Source organism: Plectropomus leopardus, chromosome 2 (genome assembly GCF_008729295.1).
Source record: "Plectropomus leopardus isolate mb chromosome 2, YSFRI_Pleo_2.0, whole genome shotgun sequence".
NCBI lineage: Eukaryota > Metazoa > Chordata > Actinopteri > Perciformes > Serranidae > Plectropomus > Plectropomus leopardus.
Genome location: NC_056464.1, coordinates 20,990,402 through 21,006,469, shown reverse-complemented (window position 1 = coordinate 21,006,469; position 16,068 = coordinate 20,990,402). Strand labels below are relative to the sequence as shown.

The 16,068-nt window shown below is 37.8% G+C and overlaps 2 protein-coding genes across 6 annotated transcripts in view; both read left to right on the top strand.

Annotated features, from left to right (window-relative positions):
• Window positions 1-1,686: 1,686 nt before the first annotated feature.
• necap2 (NECAP endocytosis associated 2) lies at window positions 1,687-8,488 on the top strand. Its single transcript, XM_042495429.1, has 8 exons — window positions 1,687-1,855; window positions 4,144-4,244; window positions 4,823-4,927; window positions 5,984-6,065; window positions 6,208-6,316; window positions 6,429-6,576; window positions 7,204-7,288; window positions 7,461-8,488. The coding sequence occupies exons 1-8, from the start codon at window positions 1,761-1,763 to the stop codon at window positions 7,504-7,506; spliced, it is 771 nt and encodes a 256-aa protein (XP_042351363.1). The 5' UTR covers window positions 1,687-1,760; the 3' UTR covers window positions 7,507-8,488.
• A 1,377-nt stretch (window positions 8,489-9,865) lies between these two features.
• The window catches only part of LOC121956488 (rootletin-like), a 30,866-nt gene continuing 24,663 nt past the window's right edge, over window positions 9,866-16,068 (top strand). For 2 of the 5 annotated variants that reach the window (XM_042504759.1, XM_042504734.1), the window contains exons 1-3: window positions 13,721-14,019; window positions 14,306-14,432; window positions 14,519-14,664. In XM_042504759.1, coding sequence (XP_042360693.1) covers window positions 13,963-14,019; window positions 14,306-14,432; window positions 14,519-14,664 — 330 coding nt within the window. In that variant the 5' untranslated portion in view covers window positions 13,721-13,962. Of the gene's footprint in view, window positions 10,014-13,720; window positions 14,020-14,305; window positions 14,433-14,518; window positions 14,665-16,068 lie in introns of those variants that run through there. The other 3 variants (XM_042504743.1, XM_042504768.1, XM_042504751.1) reach the window with 3 other exon arrangements.

The following is a 16,068-nucleotide window of genomic DNA, read 5'->3' as shown; positions in this document are numbered from 1 at the left end:
AATGGATTTGTAGTCATTTGAAATTGATCATTAAAAGCAGAACGCCATCTTGTATCTATGTGATCGACACATGAAGCTTTGTTTCAGTCATTCACAGCCACCTGTCTACTCTGAGGCTGATTTGATGTCATTATTTTGAAACTTGAAAAACACAAATGAAATTTGAATACCCTTTAATAAACACACTTCAAACTTGGTGTATGTTTGTTTCATATGTCATGAAACCAGGTTTTTTAGCTGAAAGTTGGATGAATTCAAAGCTTCTTTTTTCCCCCAAGATGATCAGAGGTGATATAGTTTTGTATTTTTCTAATACTTAATACTTCATTTTGATGTCATTTTAAATTGTGGTTATCAATTCAGTTTAGTTTGCAGAGTGGCTTTCCTTGTTTCAGTTTAGTATTCAGTGTTCAAAATGTTATTTTTAGTTCAGTTTTCATTTGTTTCAGTGTTAGTTTTAGTTTTTTGTAACAACTCCAGGATTTTGTCTTCAACTTTAGCCTTTGAAATATTTCATATTGACATACTTGCAAGTAAATTAAAACAAAAAATGGATACTTATGTAGAAACAAACCAATTTTTCTTTATTTTGTATGAAACAGGTCATTGAGACTGTCTTCACTGGACTCAGTTTATCACTCTGAACTCAGATTCATAACTGGTAACAGTTACTTCACCCATCATAATGTTTTAGATGAGGTGGGATCAGCACCTTTATCTGTGAGAGCAGACATGCCACGACACCTCAGCACTTTATTAGAGTGGTCACATAGTAATTATTCTACTCGTTCAAATGACTGTTTAATGCTCAGTGTTGCCCAGACAAATACTGATTTTGGAAAAGCTGCTTTTAGTTTTTCTGCTGAAACATCTTACAGTGTACAGAACATTAAAATGCATCACAGTTGTTTTTTGTTTTTAACCACTGCACTTTTGCATACTAAAATTGTATACACTACATAGCGTTTAATATTATTAGATATTTTTTAGAAGTGAGTATTGTAGTGAGTATTTTAAAGTTTTGTATGTTTCCTGTGGATAATTACAAATGCGCTTTTATGTTATGTGTGGTTAGCTGTGAATGAACCACAGTAACAAGTGTAATTTCCTGTGAAGGATAAATATCTATCTTTCCATCTACTTACTATAGGCCATTTTAAAACTATGATACTCTGCTTTTGAATGTAACTGTTTTTAATGGTGTATGACCTGTTGTTGTTTGTTCTTTCTTTGCTTTTTCTGTGCTCGTGACATCAATGATTGCTCGAGATTTAAATAACATTTGAATAAAAGAATCAAAGGGTAGGTTTTTAAAATCTACCACTAATTTAAGTTGGATGGAGGCTCAGGTGTTTTTCCCAAGTCTCTATGGGAGGCTTTAGGGAAAATATTAATAGCTTCAGGGAACAAAAACACACAAAACGAAGTCACGCCCCTCTGATAAATAAAGAACAGTCCCTAATGTAGAGACAGTAAGAGTCATTACTGCCCGCTTTGACTCAGATTATTACAGGTTAATTGTTAGACTTTAAGCAAGCTATGTTATCCCAATCATACTTGCATACGTCTCCCAAAATAACATTTTTATTGCAGCACCTTTAGGTGTAACATGATATTTTAGCATGAACCATCCCCACCAGCCGCGGCGCTGTGCGGATCCAGCTCCGCGGCTGCTTTGGGATCTCGTCGTCGGGTTCAACTCCACCGAGGTGTCCATTGAAAGTCGGAAGTTGGTTCTGATAGTTTGCGGACTTGACAAAATGGCAGACGACAACAGTTATGAGTCGATGCTGTGTGTGAAGCCCGAGGTCCATGTTTATCGGATCCCGCCGCGGGCCTCGAACCGCGGATATCGGTAAGCTGAGCTCAGCGAGCAGTAACGGCTGTAACTGACGGGTCTAACTGACGGCGAGACAAGTGTCCGTCACCAAGCTAATTCAGCCGGATACATCCATTATCGGACAACGAGTTTTTTGGGCTGACTGTGCCTTTATTTCCCCACAGAGTGGACTCGACGGTGAAAGCTCAGTCAGTCTCTGCTCACGATTAAGATAAACAGAGAATAATTAGCGTGCTAGCGGCTAGCTGAGCTAATGACGTTAGCATAATTTCCAAACACTCGCTGTTCACTGAAATCGGGACACCATCATCCAGACTTTGTCAACAAACAATTCCCTGACTACGAGTTAAACTTAGTCCTGCTGTTGTTTAAAAAGTTATATTTACTTGTGAAAGATACAACAAATTACGGAATTGCTGCTTTATTTAGCACGTATATGTGAAAATGGCAGGGTTCGTGTCCGATAATGGACGCAGGTGCTCAGAGTTTGTGCTAGCTGTTACTTAGCTGGGTGTCCATGAAGAGTCAGTGAATTGGAGTTTGCGTGATGATTAATTAAAAGATAAATGCATGGGATATAGTTACGCTGTAGCTAGTTCAGAGCACCATGTGCAGACAAAACTATGGAAATAAAGTTGTGGAAATATGATCTAACGTTAGCCAGACTTCCTTGGCTGTGTTGAGAGCACTTCACTCCTTATCAGGAGGAGTGTCATTAAAATGTGACAGGCCGACTGCAGCAATATGGACACTTTGTTATTGCTTATAGTCATAAGCAACCTGTTGCGCGTCTTTCTACATGAAGAAACTGCAATGAAAGTTCATTCTTTAATCTTGGAAACAGTAGATGGAAAAAAAACTTCACTCAATGTCTTCTTATGCTCTATTTCTGGAGCTTTCGACTGATTCACACAGGTTTTCCTTCATGGATTGGATTTGCAGAAAGAAAAAATATATATATAGGATAGTATCGCGATATTTTGTGTGGCACTATTGTATTAACACATGGACGCTAAGTAGTGTTTTTTATTTTAATTTTATTACATTATTTAGGCCGTTAGTATTGCAAATGCAAATCAAGAAGTAAGTACTGTACTAGAATAATAAAATCACTTGCATTGTCAGTTCATTGGATTTATGTTGCTGTAATAATTGACGTGAGATGAGACTGAAAACTTTATCTTATTAGATAAAAACAGATGTTGACAAAATTTGTCCTTAATTTGCAGCTGAAAAAAAGAAAAAGATTGCAGTGTATCGCAATATATGTTATTGCAATACTCGGCATATCCCAGAACATTTAAAATCTCAATAATATTGTAGGGACCTAAGTATAGCAATAGTATCATATCTGGGTCCCTGTGGTGAGTCCCACCCCGAGTTGAAAGCCCCTGAATAAGTTACCAAGTCAGCTTTAAGTATGTTTTTTCTCTTGTCATATTTCTTTTAATTTCAGTATAAATTCTTAAATGTTTCTGTTTAATATTATAGAAATATATGGGTATATTTCATCTCTTTATTTTGGATTTACATATTTTTAGGATTTTTTAAAATTTATTTAAATAGCCAAGAAACTTTGTTTCAGCTCAGGGCCTTATGATATCTTTAAAGATTTACTATGCAGGATTTAACTTTAAAAAATTTAAAAAAAACAAAAAAAACAAAAACAGAGACACATACAGAAGTAATCTGTGAGACTCTGCCTGCTGCCTGTCTGGGACGTTTATGGGCGGGTATCTCACAGTGCTCAGGTGAGGTCAGGGCTTCATAAAAAGGAAGCAACCAGGTGCCGGACTGTAAGCAGTGGGTGCTGAAAGAACAAAAATAAAGCAATGAGAAACTGCAAATGAGAATCTAGGCTTGGCTTGTGCTTTCACTCTCGCTGGTTGACAAACAGTAACCAAAACTCCTGCATAATAGACTTTAAAGCATCCTCGAGTGTCATATTGAAGTCATATTTATAATTAGTCAATTTTACTTTGAATCCTGTTGAGATGTATTGAAAGAAGCCAATGTATAATTGTTAGTAATATTCATTGAAGAGGTTTTTGTTTTTACAGATAAGCACTACTTTCTACGGTCGTTTTGTCGGTCCATTAGTATATTTCTTTCCCTCAGTGGCAGCAGAACAAAAGAGATAACATTTAACATGAATGTCTCATTTTACTCTTCCTGAAAACCTTTAGTTTCACTTCCTCCTGCTTTGAAAAGCTGCAGCTGCCCGTGTAAAAACCTTGGTCAAGGAAGCTGCTTTCGTACTCAAATGTGTGTTTCCTGTTTTTTTTTTTTTTTTTTTTTTTTAGCGCTGCTGATTGGAAGCTGGATGAACCCGCATGGAGCGGTAGGATGAAAATCACTGCTAAAGGCAAGATGGCCTTCATAAAGTTAGAGGACAAAAACACAGGTAAACAAACCGGCATCTCCTTGCAGATAAATGTGATGTGTGCACAAAAATTCACATGAATTCTCTGTGTGTTTCTTAACTGACGTCACCAGGAGAAATTGATTTCCAGTTAACTCTTTTATGCAACCTTTTACCTCTGAACGCAGTTGTGCAATATAAGAAGAGCTGACTCATTTAAGTGAGTCTCTTCACTTTCTTAACAGAGCATTAGTAAAGGACTGGCTGGACAAAGTGGACCGTCAGTTCCTTATTTTGAACTTTTCAGCGGACCTAACAACTCCTCGCCAGTGTAGCTGTGACACAGAGTCAGACTGCCTCATCGCTGTCTGCTCTATTCACAAGCACTGAATAAAGGTTTTGTTGTAGTAAGTTAATAAAATAATAATATAGTTAGTTTTGTTAGTGTTACATGGATCAGATGTGTTCACACTTAGGTGGCACAGTATATTGGTTCAAAAACACGCGGTCCACAGCACGAGGGAAACTGGCTGCTGTGGTATTTTTACTCCAACACAACGATTACCTGCAACACAGAAAATAACCCCAAGGCATATTTGATGTAAATTTGTTCTTTGCAGGAGAGTTGTTTGCCCAAGCTCCAGTCGAACAGTATCCCGGGTGTGTAGTCGAAGCAGTCACAGACTCCAGCAGGTACTTTGTGATCCGGATAGAAGATGGCAATGGTAAGACACGTTCATCAACTTTTTGAACATTAGAAGAACAGAAAAAAAGAGAGCAAGTGAATATACTGTACTAAATACATCTTAAATTATATCTCACCTATATGTAAGATACGTGAGTTGTATAAACAAAAGCAAATCTGCTTAAATCTAAATTTAGAAATGTGTTTTATTTGAAATTATTAACAAAACATGTGACCAACCTACCCAACTTGGCTTTCCACTTAAAGTGATTTTTTTTTTCAATTTTTTCTGTCTAAGATAATCAGCATTCAGCCTTTACCTGAACAAAGACAAGCTTATGTCTGTTTTTACATTTGAAACTGTATCTCTTTTATTTGTAATTCTCTTTTTATTGGTTTATGTGAACATACAAAAACAAAATACACAACCAAAACGAACAAAAAGACCTTTTAGTCATGTAAAAAGGAAAAATACATAAATCAGCAGATAAATAAATAAATAAGAAATAAAATAGAATTAACAAATAAAAGGTGGGAAGAAAAGAACAAGAGGAGCAATTAAATAAAGAAAAATTATAACATAAGATAAGGGTAGAAAATAATTATAGAGGCAAAAAAACAAGTTCTGTAGACGATGTTATTGGATCAAAGAATAAAGAGACATTGGGTGTCTAATAGTTACAGTGTGTTTCTGATACCTGAAACATACACTATCACTATTTATTTTTGGTTTTATGTTGTTGCTTTAAAACTGTTTAAAAAAATGGAAAAAATGGTTTACTCTGTAAAATGACCTAAATGAAGTTGACTGTATAGTAGCTTTTGCAAAGAGAAACCAAATAAACAAAATGTCAAAAAATAAATAAAAGAGAGATTTCTTTACATAAAGGTGCCATATATTGCAATATAAAGCATTTATCGAGTCTTTAAATGTAACATAATCCAAAAAAGTCTAAATGGTATCAGATCACTCAGTCGTTACAGGCCGCTGCTCTTCTTTACTGTACGCATCTTACTGCAGGAATGAGTATGTTTTATGTGTTATCATATGATGCATAAGTAACCCTAATGTGCTTTTGTCTTTGCTTTTATAAAGGGCGTCACGCTTTCATCGGTCTGGGTTTCGCTGATCGCGGAGACTCATTTGACTTCAACGTAGCTTTACAAGACCATTTTAAGTAAGTTAGCTTCTCTTATGTTTCCTTATCATCTGATCTGTGCTTACATACATTATAATACATGTGTTCTCATGCTACTGCAATGACCCAGTGTGACTCTATCCAACATTATTTTAGTGATAATTGTGCTGTATTTCTAAAGATGGGTGAAGCAAGAAGGTGAAATCGCAAAACAGGAAGCTTCTCAGAGCGCAGCACCGAAGCTGGACCTGAGCTTCAAAGAGGGCCAGACGATCAAGATCAGCATTGGGGTAAATTATACCTGAACCTGTTTAAAAAATAACAAACTTAACAATGACAGATTTTATGAAGAAAAGAGCCAATAATTAAATGATAAAGATGACAAAAATTCTGTCATGACAGAACATCAAGAAGAAGGATGCAGGTGCTGCCAAACCCAGCAGGGCCATGGGCGGCGGTCTGCTGCCTCCTCCACCGGGTGCGAAGGCTGGAGGTGTCATTCCGCCTCCTGTGGGACCGCAGGCCGCCCCAGCTGTACAGACAAACACTGGTGATCACCATGCTATTATATCAAATTATAGTTTTTAACCCCTCAACACCTGGATTGACATCAGTTTTCTTTCGCTGCATTCAGATGCCTTTAAACATTTAAACTTATGAAACCTGAGGAATTTTGTTTCTTTGTTTTGTTTTTTAATACATTGGGGATAATGTATCCCCAAGCATCTTGGCAAAAAAGTCCTGCAAATTGGAAAAAAAAAAGGAAAAGGTGACAAGAAAATGACTTAAAATAGCTGGAGGGGGTAGGGGGGAATAAAAATTAAAAAAAAAATGGGAAAAATGTCCCAAAAAAAGTATTTTATTAATCATATATTTATATGTCTAGAATTATGTTACAGAAAGAAAACAGTCTTTTTTTTTTTAGCACTTTCTTATGGTCATTTTTTTGTTTTCGTCTGTTACTTTTTTCATTGTTTATTTTAAGGTAATTTTCTTATAACTTATAAATTATTTCTTGCTAAGTTTTTTTGGGCCATTTCCTTTTAGTTTCTCATCGCCTTCTTCCCGTGTTTCTGAAAGAAACTAAGTCAATATGCTCAGATTTCAAAGGGTTAAACATTTTCAGATGATTTAAACAATATTCATGATTTCCATTATCATGTTTCTTCATTTCCAGCCACTCTTTTAGACTTTGGCTCCTCCGTCCCTGCAGCCCAGCCCAGCTCCGACTTGTGGGGGGATTTCACATCTGCAGGCTCCAAGTAAGTTTTTCACAAAGACCTCACCTGCAGTTCTGTCCGTGTATTAATCCATCCTGTCCATCTGACACGTTTGTGTTTGTTCACCGTGATTGTTTTTAAATTCTTTCACACTCATCATCATCATCATCATCGCTTTCATCGTGCACCCTTTCACCCCCACTCTCGTCCACAGCTCCAGTAAAGATGCTGTCAAATCAGGATGGGTGCAGTTTAGTTGAGTGGTGAGGAAACGTGCACACACTCAGGTTCCATACATTCCACGGACAGGACGATTGTGGCAAAAAGAAACTAAAACAGAGAAACCGTTAGCAAACTTGACTGGCTCATTTGTTCTGGCTGCACTTGTTCACATAGCCCGCTGACCAACACACTCTGGAGGAACAAATGGTAAACATGTACATATTTGTTTTTACAATCAGATTATTTTCTCACACTCTGCCGTGAAGTGGGATCTTTCTTTGATTTTTTAGAAGTCAGGTGACCCTTAAACCGTCATCGTTGGAGTCTCCTGAAGACAAGTGAGCATGTTGATGGTTAAAGGGAAAGTTTGTTGTTACACTAACCAGATGAAAACGTCTACCCGTTGCCTCGAATCAAATGTTCCCGATTTAGTTTGTAGTTTCTCTTCCTCGTCACTGTTATTCTGTCCAGAATCACATTTGATTGTGTTCCTCGTCTTCACAACAGTTGTCTCATTGCACCAGCACCACTCATCTCAAGGTTGTTTTTTACCATTTTTGGGAAGTTAGTTTACCCACTGAAGTATCCATGTTTCATTTAGCTTTAAAACAGTATGTGTGTGGGTTTTGATTTCTGTCAAGTAATTTTTGTTTTAGGAGATTTTGCAATATATATTGATATTTGATGATTAGTTTTACATTAAACCCTTTAAATCGTTATAAAAATGCCCAGGTTTTTTTAATCATGGTGTTTTTGGGGGGGGGGGGGGGTCATGATGGCCATTTTGTCTGTCATTTAAAGTTTGAACATGTTTTTTTTTTTCATGTTTGTCTTTGTGTACGCCCTTCATATGTCTTTGCCTTGTGTGTCGTTGCTTTTAAAAAATGTGCCTTTTACCAAATAGAATTTTTCCTCAACCTTGTCGCTAATTTGCATCGAGTATTTGATTAAGTGCCTTTCTGAAAAAGATCTAAAATGTAAACCTATGTCTTCTTGTAAATAAACAGTGTATTTCATTGACTCTTGTTTTGAGTTTTTCTCCACATTTCTCTTCACAGTTGCAGTGAGTTCTCAGACATCAGAGTTTTGGACCAATTTGAAGCGTGTGGTAATGCATATGGTTGTTTTAAACCTCCTCCTCAACATAATCTAACAGGATTAAAATAGAATATATCTTTATTGTCCACTCAGGAAATTTGTCTTCAGTCCACCAGACAAAGGTGTCAACATAATAAAAAAAACAGTCTTTTATTTGTCAGTGCTTCAGGCTGTTTGAATGTTTAGGAAGGAGGTGCACTTGTTAAGGAACAGTGACACACATATGTTGTGAAAAATGACAAAAAGACTCAAAAATTATGATTTGTAACGGTGTTTTCACTTTGCATCACTCATATTAGATTGTTGATTATTGAGCAATATTTCAAATTCATCAATAGTAACACTATCATAGGATCCTCTGGTTCTTCTGACTGGAATGTTTTTACAGAAATCAGCAACTAAAATAGCTTTTAGTCACAGTTAAACAGACCAGATGTAATGATTGTTTTATCATCAAAGACTATCTTCAGCTGTTTTAATTGAGGAAAAGAAATAAACCACTATTTTTTGTCAAAATAAATGATGAGAACAACTGAAAATTTTTGATCATGATTTAAGTTTTTGAATACTTATAGACAACACCAGATCTCAACTAAATAAATATGGCAGTTAAGAATTATAATGTGATTTGGTGCATATAATTACAGAAATTCTGAGTTATTCAAAATTCAAAGAAAATATATCTAATTTACAAAAAAAAAAGTTATAATTGAAATACACAATGACCTTTCCCAGGAATGAAAAAGTTGTAAAATTATTTTTAAAAAAATAAAATCAAATAAAAATAATTAAAACAATTTGGAAAAGTCATAAAATGCTTTGTGTGATTAAATCAGTTGTTATAGTACTCTTCAATGGATAACCTCTGACTTAATATAACAAACATAAACCAGGTCTTTGATATTGAAAGGTTGATATTCAGTTTTCACACAATAATTAAAAATTTGAATAAAATATACCATAAAGTTCTGTACCTGTATTAAATGTGAATGGTCATTTCATTTTATTATGGGGTCCTTGAAAAGTCATGGAGTTTTGTTTTGTTTTTGTTTTTTTTTTTTAAAGTTTTTTAGGCCTATTTGGTATCATCTTTATTTGCTTAGGCTCGGATAATTTTTGGAATCATCCTCTGTCCTTTATATGAAAAAAAAAAACCCAACAGTTTATTGATGGCTTTTACTCAAACTGTGTTATCAGAGATGAGCGCATGCTGACAGCAGGGCTCCACGCACTCACACAGAGCTGTAAACAGACCACAGCCTGCAGCTGAACTGGAAGTCCCTCCCCGGAAAAAGCATGGAGGAGATGTGGAGGAAGGCGACTGTGCAGCTGATGGTACATTTGTAACCGCTGTGGCTGAGGTTTGTTTCTGCCTCCTGTAACGTTACAGCCCGCTCAGAGGAATGGAGGGACGGCAGGATAACACTCATCACACCGAGCTGTCGAGGTGAGAGTATCATTCAAACAGGGAAGCGGAGGTTTGTGCCGCGTGCAACACAACTAACACAGTGCGGCTGAATATCGATACACGAAGCTTTTAATGTGCAGGAGGTTGTTTCCATAGCAGCGTGTCGAGATCTCAGTCTCTGCTGCTGCCAAACTGTTCGTGTTTAATCCGTTTCATTATGGATGCTGCACACTTTAACGTTTAACTCTTCGTCCTCCTCTTCCTCCCGCCTCCAACTCCTCTCAGAGAGTTTTGAAAACTTGGGCGTGTCTTTTGGATGCATTTTCTTGTTGTGTGATATGATAAAGATCATGATATTTTTGTGGGTCTGTACCAAATGTGGTGTACAAAGTATGAAAGGACAAAACCAGAAGGGGAAGCAGTTGAGGACCTGGTTGATTGGTCAGTAGTTCATTTGTGCATCAGCTGGTTGTAAACATAAAGGGGCTGTTTGAAGCAAGCTGGAGGGAGGAGTCACGAGTGCTGCACTCAGGTGTGATGTGCTCTGCAGAGATCAACAGGTGTGTGTGTGTGTGTGTGTGTGTAATCGTCAGATGCAGAGGGCACATCTCCCTCACTGTGAAATCAGTGCCAGTCATCTACTAACAGACCAGCTGGGGGCGCCACAGATGGTAATCACTTAAATCTGAGTAAACTAAAAAAACTGCAATTTTAGGATAAAATCCATGCAGCCTTCAATTAGACATATGAAACATGCAGCCAGAGTTAATCAATTCTTTTGTGATCATGTGAGCAGTTACTGAATTGTGGACAATTTGCAAAATATGTTTGCTATATAAACCTACTTTGAGTCTTGACAAATGACAACATTTGACACACAATGGGGATAAAACATATAAAGAGTAGGCCTCTACATGTGAGGGTGTGGTAATACAAACCCATACTGGCTACCATGAAAACTACACCCAGAAAACATATTAATGGTAAAATACATGTAGGAGCCAAAATGTGAATGACAGTTACTAGAGGGTTAGTGGGGTCTGATATTTTCTGTTGACCGTGATCACAACCCGTGTAACATCTCACCAGTTCCTTTTTTTGGTTGTTTTGTCATTATGCAATAAACCAGCTAAAATCAACACCCGTATTCAGCATGGATTTGTCATCAACGTGTCCTACAGAGCCCACTTAAGCCTCTTGGCGGCTTTCCTTTGTTCGTATAGTCGCTACAATACAAGCAATCAAAACATCTATACATTAGGATGCTAAAAATGCAAAATCTCACAGTATTAGTAAAGGGTTAAAAAATACAAGTGCAAATGATCATTTTGAACATGTGAACACCAGTATATAGAGGTATCATTTTTGATCCAAATAAGATGTTTTTGACAGCAGAGCTTAAACTTTAATCTTGTCATTCATCCATAAATGTTGTCGGCTGGGGTCCACACAAGTGTAAAAGAAAAGGGTTTTTTTTTGTGTGTGTGTGTGTGTCTGTGTGTGTGTGTGGCTGGGGGGGTCTGTCATTGACACAATGACCCTCTTGTCTGTAACTATGACAATCCAAACACAAAGTAGCGCAGTGTCGACCCCCTCATGTTTAATGCTTGTGCCATAGTCTTACATTTATAAGTCTGCAGACTCCTTTTGTAATGCGGTCTGTGGATAACGCAGTTTTATATGAGTTTATTAGATTTAAACGTGTTTTTTCACGTCTTGTGACAACTGTGGGACTGCTATGTTTTTAACATGCCAAATGGTAGATGTTAAAAATTATATTTTAGTATTTGGGTAAGTAGTAGTAACAAACAAGTTTTTTCACAATTGATTACTTTACTTTCTTAATTGCTTGTTTGCTCTCAGATATAAAACAAAAGTGAAAAATGCCTGTCACACTTTCATAAACCCATGGCCAAAGATATTCTTTTTTTATATATTAAAGACAACGCTGCATTTGAGTATGATTCAGAGAGTTTCTGCATTGTATTTTGTCAGCTTTATGAGCTTCCGCCCAAAGTTCGTAAGAACAATGTTAATGTTTTTATATGCAACCCAAACTCAAACCAAACCAGTCTTCTCTGTGATGAGAGGCCATCACCTAACATTAACCTAGTTTACCATCCAGGCAAAGCGAGCCACTGCCCCAGGACCTCAGACCCTTAGGGGCCCATATAGGTTGTGGTTATTATTTTGTATTTTGAAGAATCAATTGATGCAAATTAAAATAAAAATCCTATTTTAACACCTTTCATGTTTCACTCATAGTGTACATTCTTAAACGTGCAAACACTCTTTTGTTGGCCACTTGGGGACAGTGGAAACAAGCTGAGAACACAACATTATCATATCAGCAACTTTTTTAAAAATGTCAAACTTGTTAGCAAACAGTTGCTTATTACACATCATTTCAGGACAACGCTATCATTTATCTGGAGTCGGATTTCTGGGCACCTGATGAATTCCCATATTCACTCCCTTTTAGTTAGTTGTTTGGTTTCCACCAGCTGCTGAGGGAAATATGTCGTTTACCAGGTAGTCTCTAACTGTGTCTGTTGTGTAATGCTGAGCAGGTAGTGTGCAGTAGGTTTTTAGAGCTTTTCTCTGAAAACAACTGCCTGCTGCGTCTGAAAACAATAATATGAGAGTGGTGAGGGCAAACTAAGTTACAGGTTATATAGAGCTGAAACTCACTTTAAAGCTCCGTAAAGCCGAGTGGAGCTGCAGAGTCTAGGATAATTCTGTGTAGATCATCACAAAAATCACATTGCCAAGTCAGATAATATTATTAGAACAAAAAACAACTTGCACATCTATTTCTAAACAGGTGCACAGGAGAGGGATGAACCTTATTCTTCTGCAGGTTGGACAGTGTGTGGGAGTTTGTCTGCAAATTGGGTCATAAATTGACATTATAAATATATATATATAACAGCCCACTGTGCATCTGTTGACTCTCTCAGGGGAATTGGCATCACAATAAGCAACTCTCTGGTAGGGGTTGACCGATAAAGGTTTTTCAGGGCCCATACTGATTATAAGCAGTTAATGAGACCAAAAACCAATATTTGGAACCAATATGCATTTACAATAAAAATGAAAATCTTAAACTTTGTTTAAATGCCTTTAGCAAATGTTTAATCAAAACTGAGACTTTCAAAATCATTCAGCAAGTTCCCAGCAACTTTTTTTTTTATAAAGTCAATTTAATTTGGAAAATTTTATAAATAAAAAATAGCTCTTTGAGGTTTTACAAAGTAAAAGTTCCTCCCATGCTTGCACTTTCTTTGCACTTTTTAATGAATTTTATCTGCGATCATTAAAATAAAACACACATACAGATAATCTGCAAAATGCCAAATACCATCCGTCGTCCCCTATAACGTGGTGCAAAGTTAAAATGACTTTGCAACTTTAAACTAATTGCAGATTGAAAACAGCGTCATCAGTTATGAACAATATGATCTTTGTACGGAATTGGCCTATGACCTCCCCTGCTTTAAATTTTATTTTAAAAAAACTACATTTTCTTCTTGCAACATAAAAAAGATATATGTTAAGGTTGTTTTCCCTGCAGGATGTCTTACGGGGCTATTCAAGTTTTACTTTAGCTTCTGTTTGTGGCGCAGTTAAACAGCAGTGGTCAGGAGGGTTGGGTGAATGCGAGCAGAGAGAGTGGAGGAGGTGGAGGAGGAGGAGGAGGTGGTGGTGGTGGAGGAGGGTGTGAATCTTAAACCCTGTTAATCCTGCTGTCCTCAATCTGTGCCTGCCTGTACCGGAGGAGGAGGCGTCAGGACGGGTCACACACTCTGCTCCTCTGCGGCCAAACTTTGTCGGCTCCGTCAAACTCATAACCTCCTCCAGGCTGTGAACTTTTTCTCTTTTTTTTATCGCACCTGCTGCAAATCAAAAGACGACACATCACTTTGTGAGGACGTCGCGTTAATTCGGAGTTAATCCTGTTCACCGGAGGATTTTAATATCTGCTGCGATGAGCGCTGCGGAAAACACAGACACCGACTCCAACAAACTGGAGTCTGTGATACAGGTGAGGTGCGCCGGGCTCTCCTCCACCCTGCACCGCTTTTTTCAACATACACTGTGTGACCAGTGAGTCTGCTGCTTTATGTGTGTTCTCATTACGCAGCAGTTTTCATGTGGTGGCACCACCTGGTCTTTGTGGCACTTTACAAAAACATCATCATCCTCATGTTTCAGTTTGTCATTGCTTTTATATGGAGCTACTCTGTATCACTTGCGGGGTCATTTTTTTTTTGTCTCTTTCTTAATGTCTCAAAATATGAAGCATCAAATGTGTGTGTTTTGCTCACCAGAGGCTGGAGGAGAGTGTATTGTCAGAGGAGAAGAGGCTGACTGTCCGGGGCCCCTCACCAGATGCCCCCCCTACATGTCTACCAGCACGAGTACGAGAGATTGTCACAAAGAACCTCAACGATAGCTGTGAGTGCTCCCCCGCCATCACATCAAATGTATGATTTGACTCTTTCCTCTGCCTGATTATTGTCCCTGTCTGTCCTTTCTCTCAGCAGCCGGGGCCATGTCCTCGGTCATGTCCCTCCAGGAGGAGAACCGGGTGCTGCGGGGAGAGCTGGCGAGGCTGGAGGACCTGCTGGCGCACAGCAGAGCTGACAGAGACGAGCTCGCCATCAAGTACGCTGCAATCAGTGAGAGGGTAAGACAACAGGACGACAACTACTGACACTGACAGAAAGGTAAAGGTGGGCAGAACAAGTTGAGAAGTGGATAAGAGATGACTGAAAATGACAGCGAATAACCTCCCAGTCAAGTGTAATGGTTTCTGCACACGGCTGACCTTCATCTCTTTGCAAACGTAAAAACACTTCACAAATCCTCAAGTTTACATATACACCTAATGGGAAAGCTAAGGCTCTTTCCTGTTTTCCCAGTTTCTTTGTCTGAGATTTTCGGGTTTCCCAGGTGATGGGGGCTGGAATGAACTGAAGTGGAATGTTGCCATGGCGTCTGTCACCCAGGGCGACTGTAAACAGGGGCTCAGAGGAGGTGTAAGGGTGGGTGGGCGCCACACATCTAATTTCGGGTTGAGTGTGTCTGCATCCAGAAACGAGACAACTCAGATGTTTTCTTTCAGCGCAGTAAGGTTCATTATAACTGTATCAAACTGTTTTAATGAGTCACTGTTAAACAATATTAATGACTGTAAACTAAAATTCAACAGTCCAACAGGCTGTGGAGACGACTGCTCTTCATCCTGCTGTGTTTGTGACGTCCCACATTCAGAAACCTGTAGAAAGTCCTTTGCAACAGGTTTTGATGACAAAGCTTTTAGGAATGAATGAAAAACAAAAATAAATTCTTACTAATTTTCTCTGTCAAGAACCGCAAAAGGAACAGGCGAAAGCCTTATTTTTGCCTATTTTATATCACCAGAGCAATACACAGCAATACCAAAGAAAGAAAATTAATTTTAAACACCCCACAATACTCTAAATCATAATCCTCAATTATTTTACACTTGAATTATTTTACATTATAATCTGTAATCATTTCAATCATTTTTTTTTTAAAACTCAAGAGAGAGCCCATTCCACAATTTGACTCCCAAAAATGAAATACGTCTGTATTTTACATTGTTTTTTTTTACTTTACATGTTTCAAAAATGAACAACCCTATTAAATTATAATATCCTTCTCTTAAGTCATCTACCCCCCCCCAAAAAAAAACAAATCAGTATCACTTCAAGTGTAACCTACAATTACAGTATTTTTATTGCTTTACCAGAAAGTAATTTCCCCAAAAATGAAGCTATATTGTTGTCTGTAAAGCCAGACTCCGTGTAGAGAAACTGATTTTCCATTGCTGAACACAGGAGCTGCTTTTCTGCCGCTGCCTCAGTCGGTAAGATTGTGTTATTTTGGGACTGAAGTGTTTAAAAGGGTTAGTTCAGATTCACCAAAGTCCTTCATTCACACAAACTAATGAACCGATCGAGGCAGCGGTAGAGCAACAGCTTCCATGTTCAGCAAACTAAAATTGCTGTTTTTGTCAGTGGAGTTTGGTGGTTTTGACGAGAACATAAACGGGAAACTGAAGCTT

Bases quoted from the DNA above. Each gene is read 5' to 3' on its own strand.
- necap2 (XM_042495429.1), top strand. From the start codon at position 1,761: ATGGCAGACGACAACAGTTATGAGTCGATGCTGTGTGTGAAGCCCGAG. The intron at 1,856-4,143 runs GTAAGCTGAGCT...TTTTTTTTTTAG, and splicing joins GCCTCGAACCGCGGATATCG to CGCTGCTGATTGGAAGCTGG. The intron at 6,066-6,207 runs GTAAGTTAGCTT...GTATTTCTAAAG, and splicing joins GCTTTACAAGACCATTTTAA to ATGGGTGAAGCAAGAAGGTG.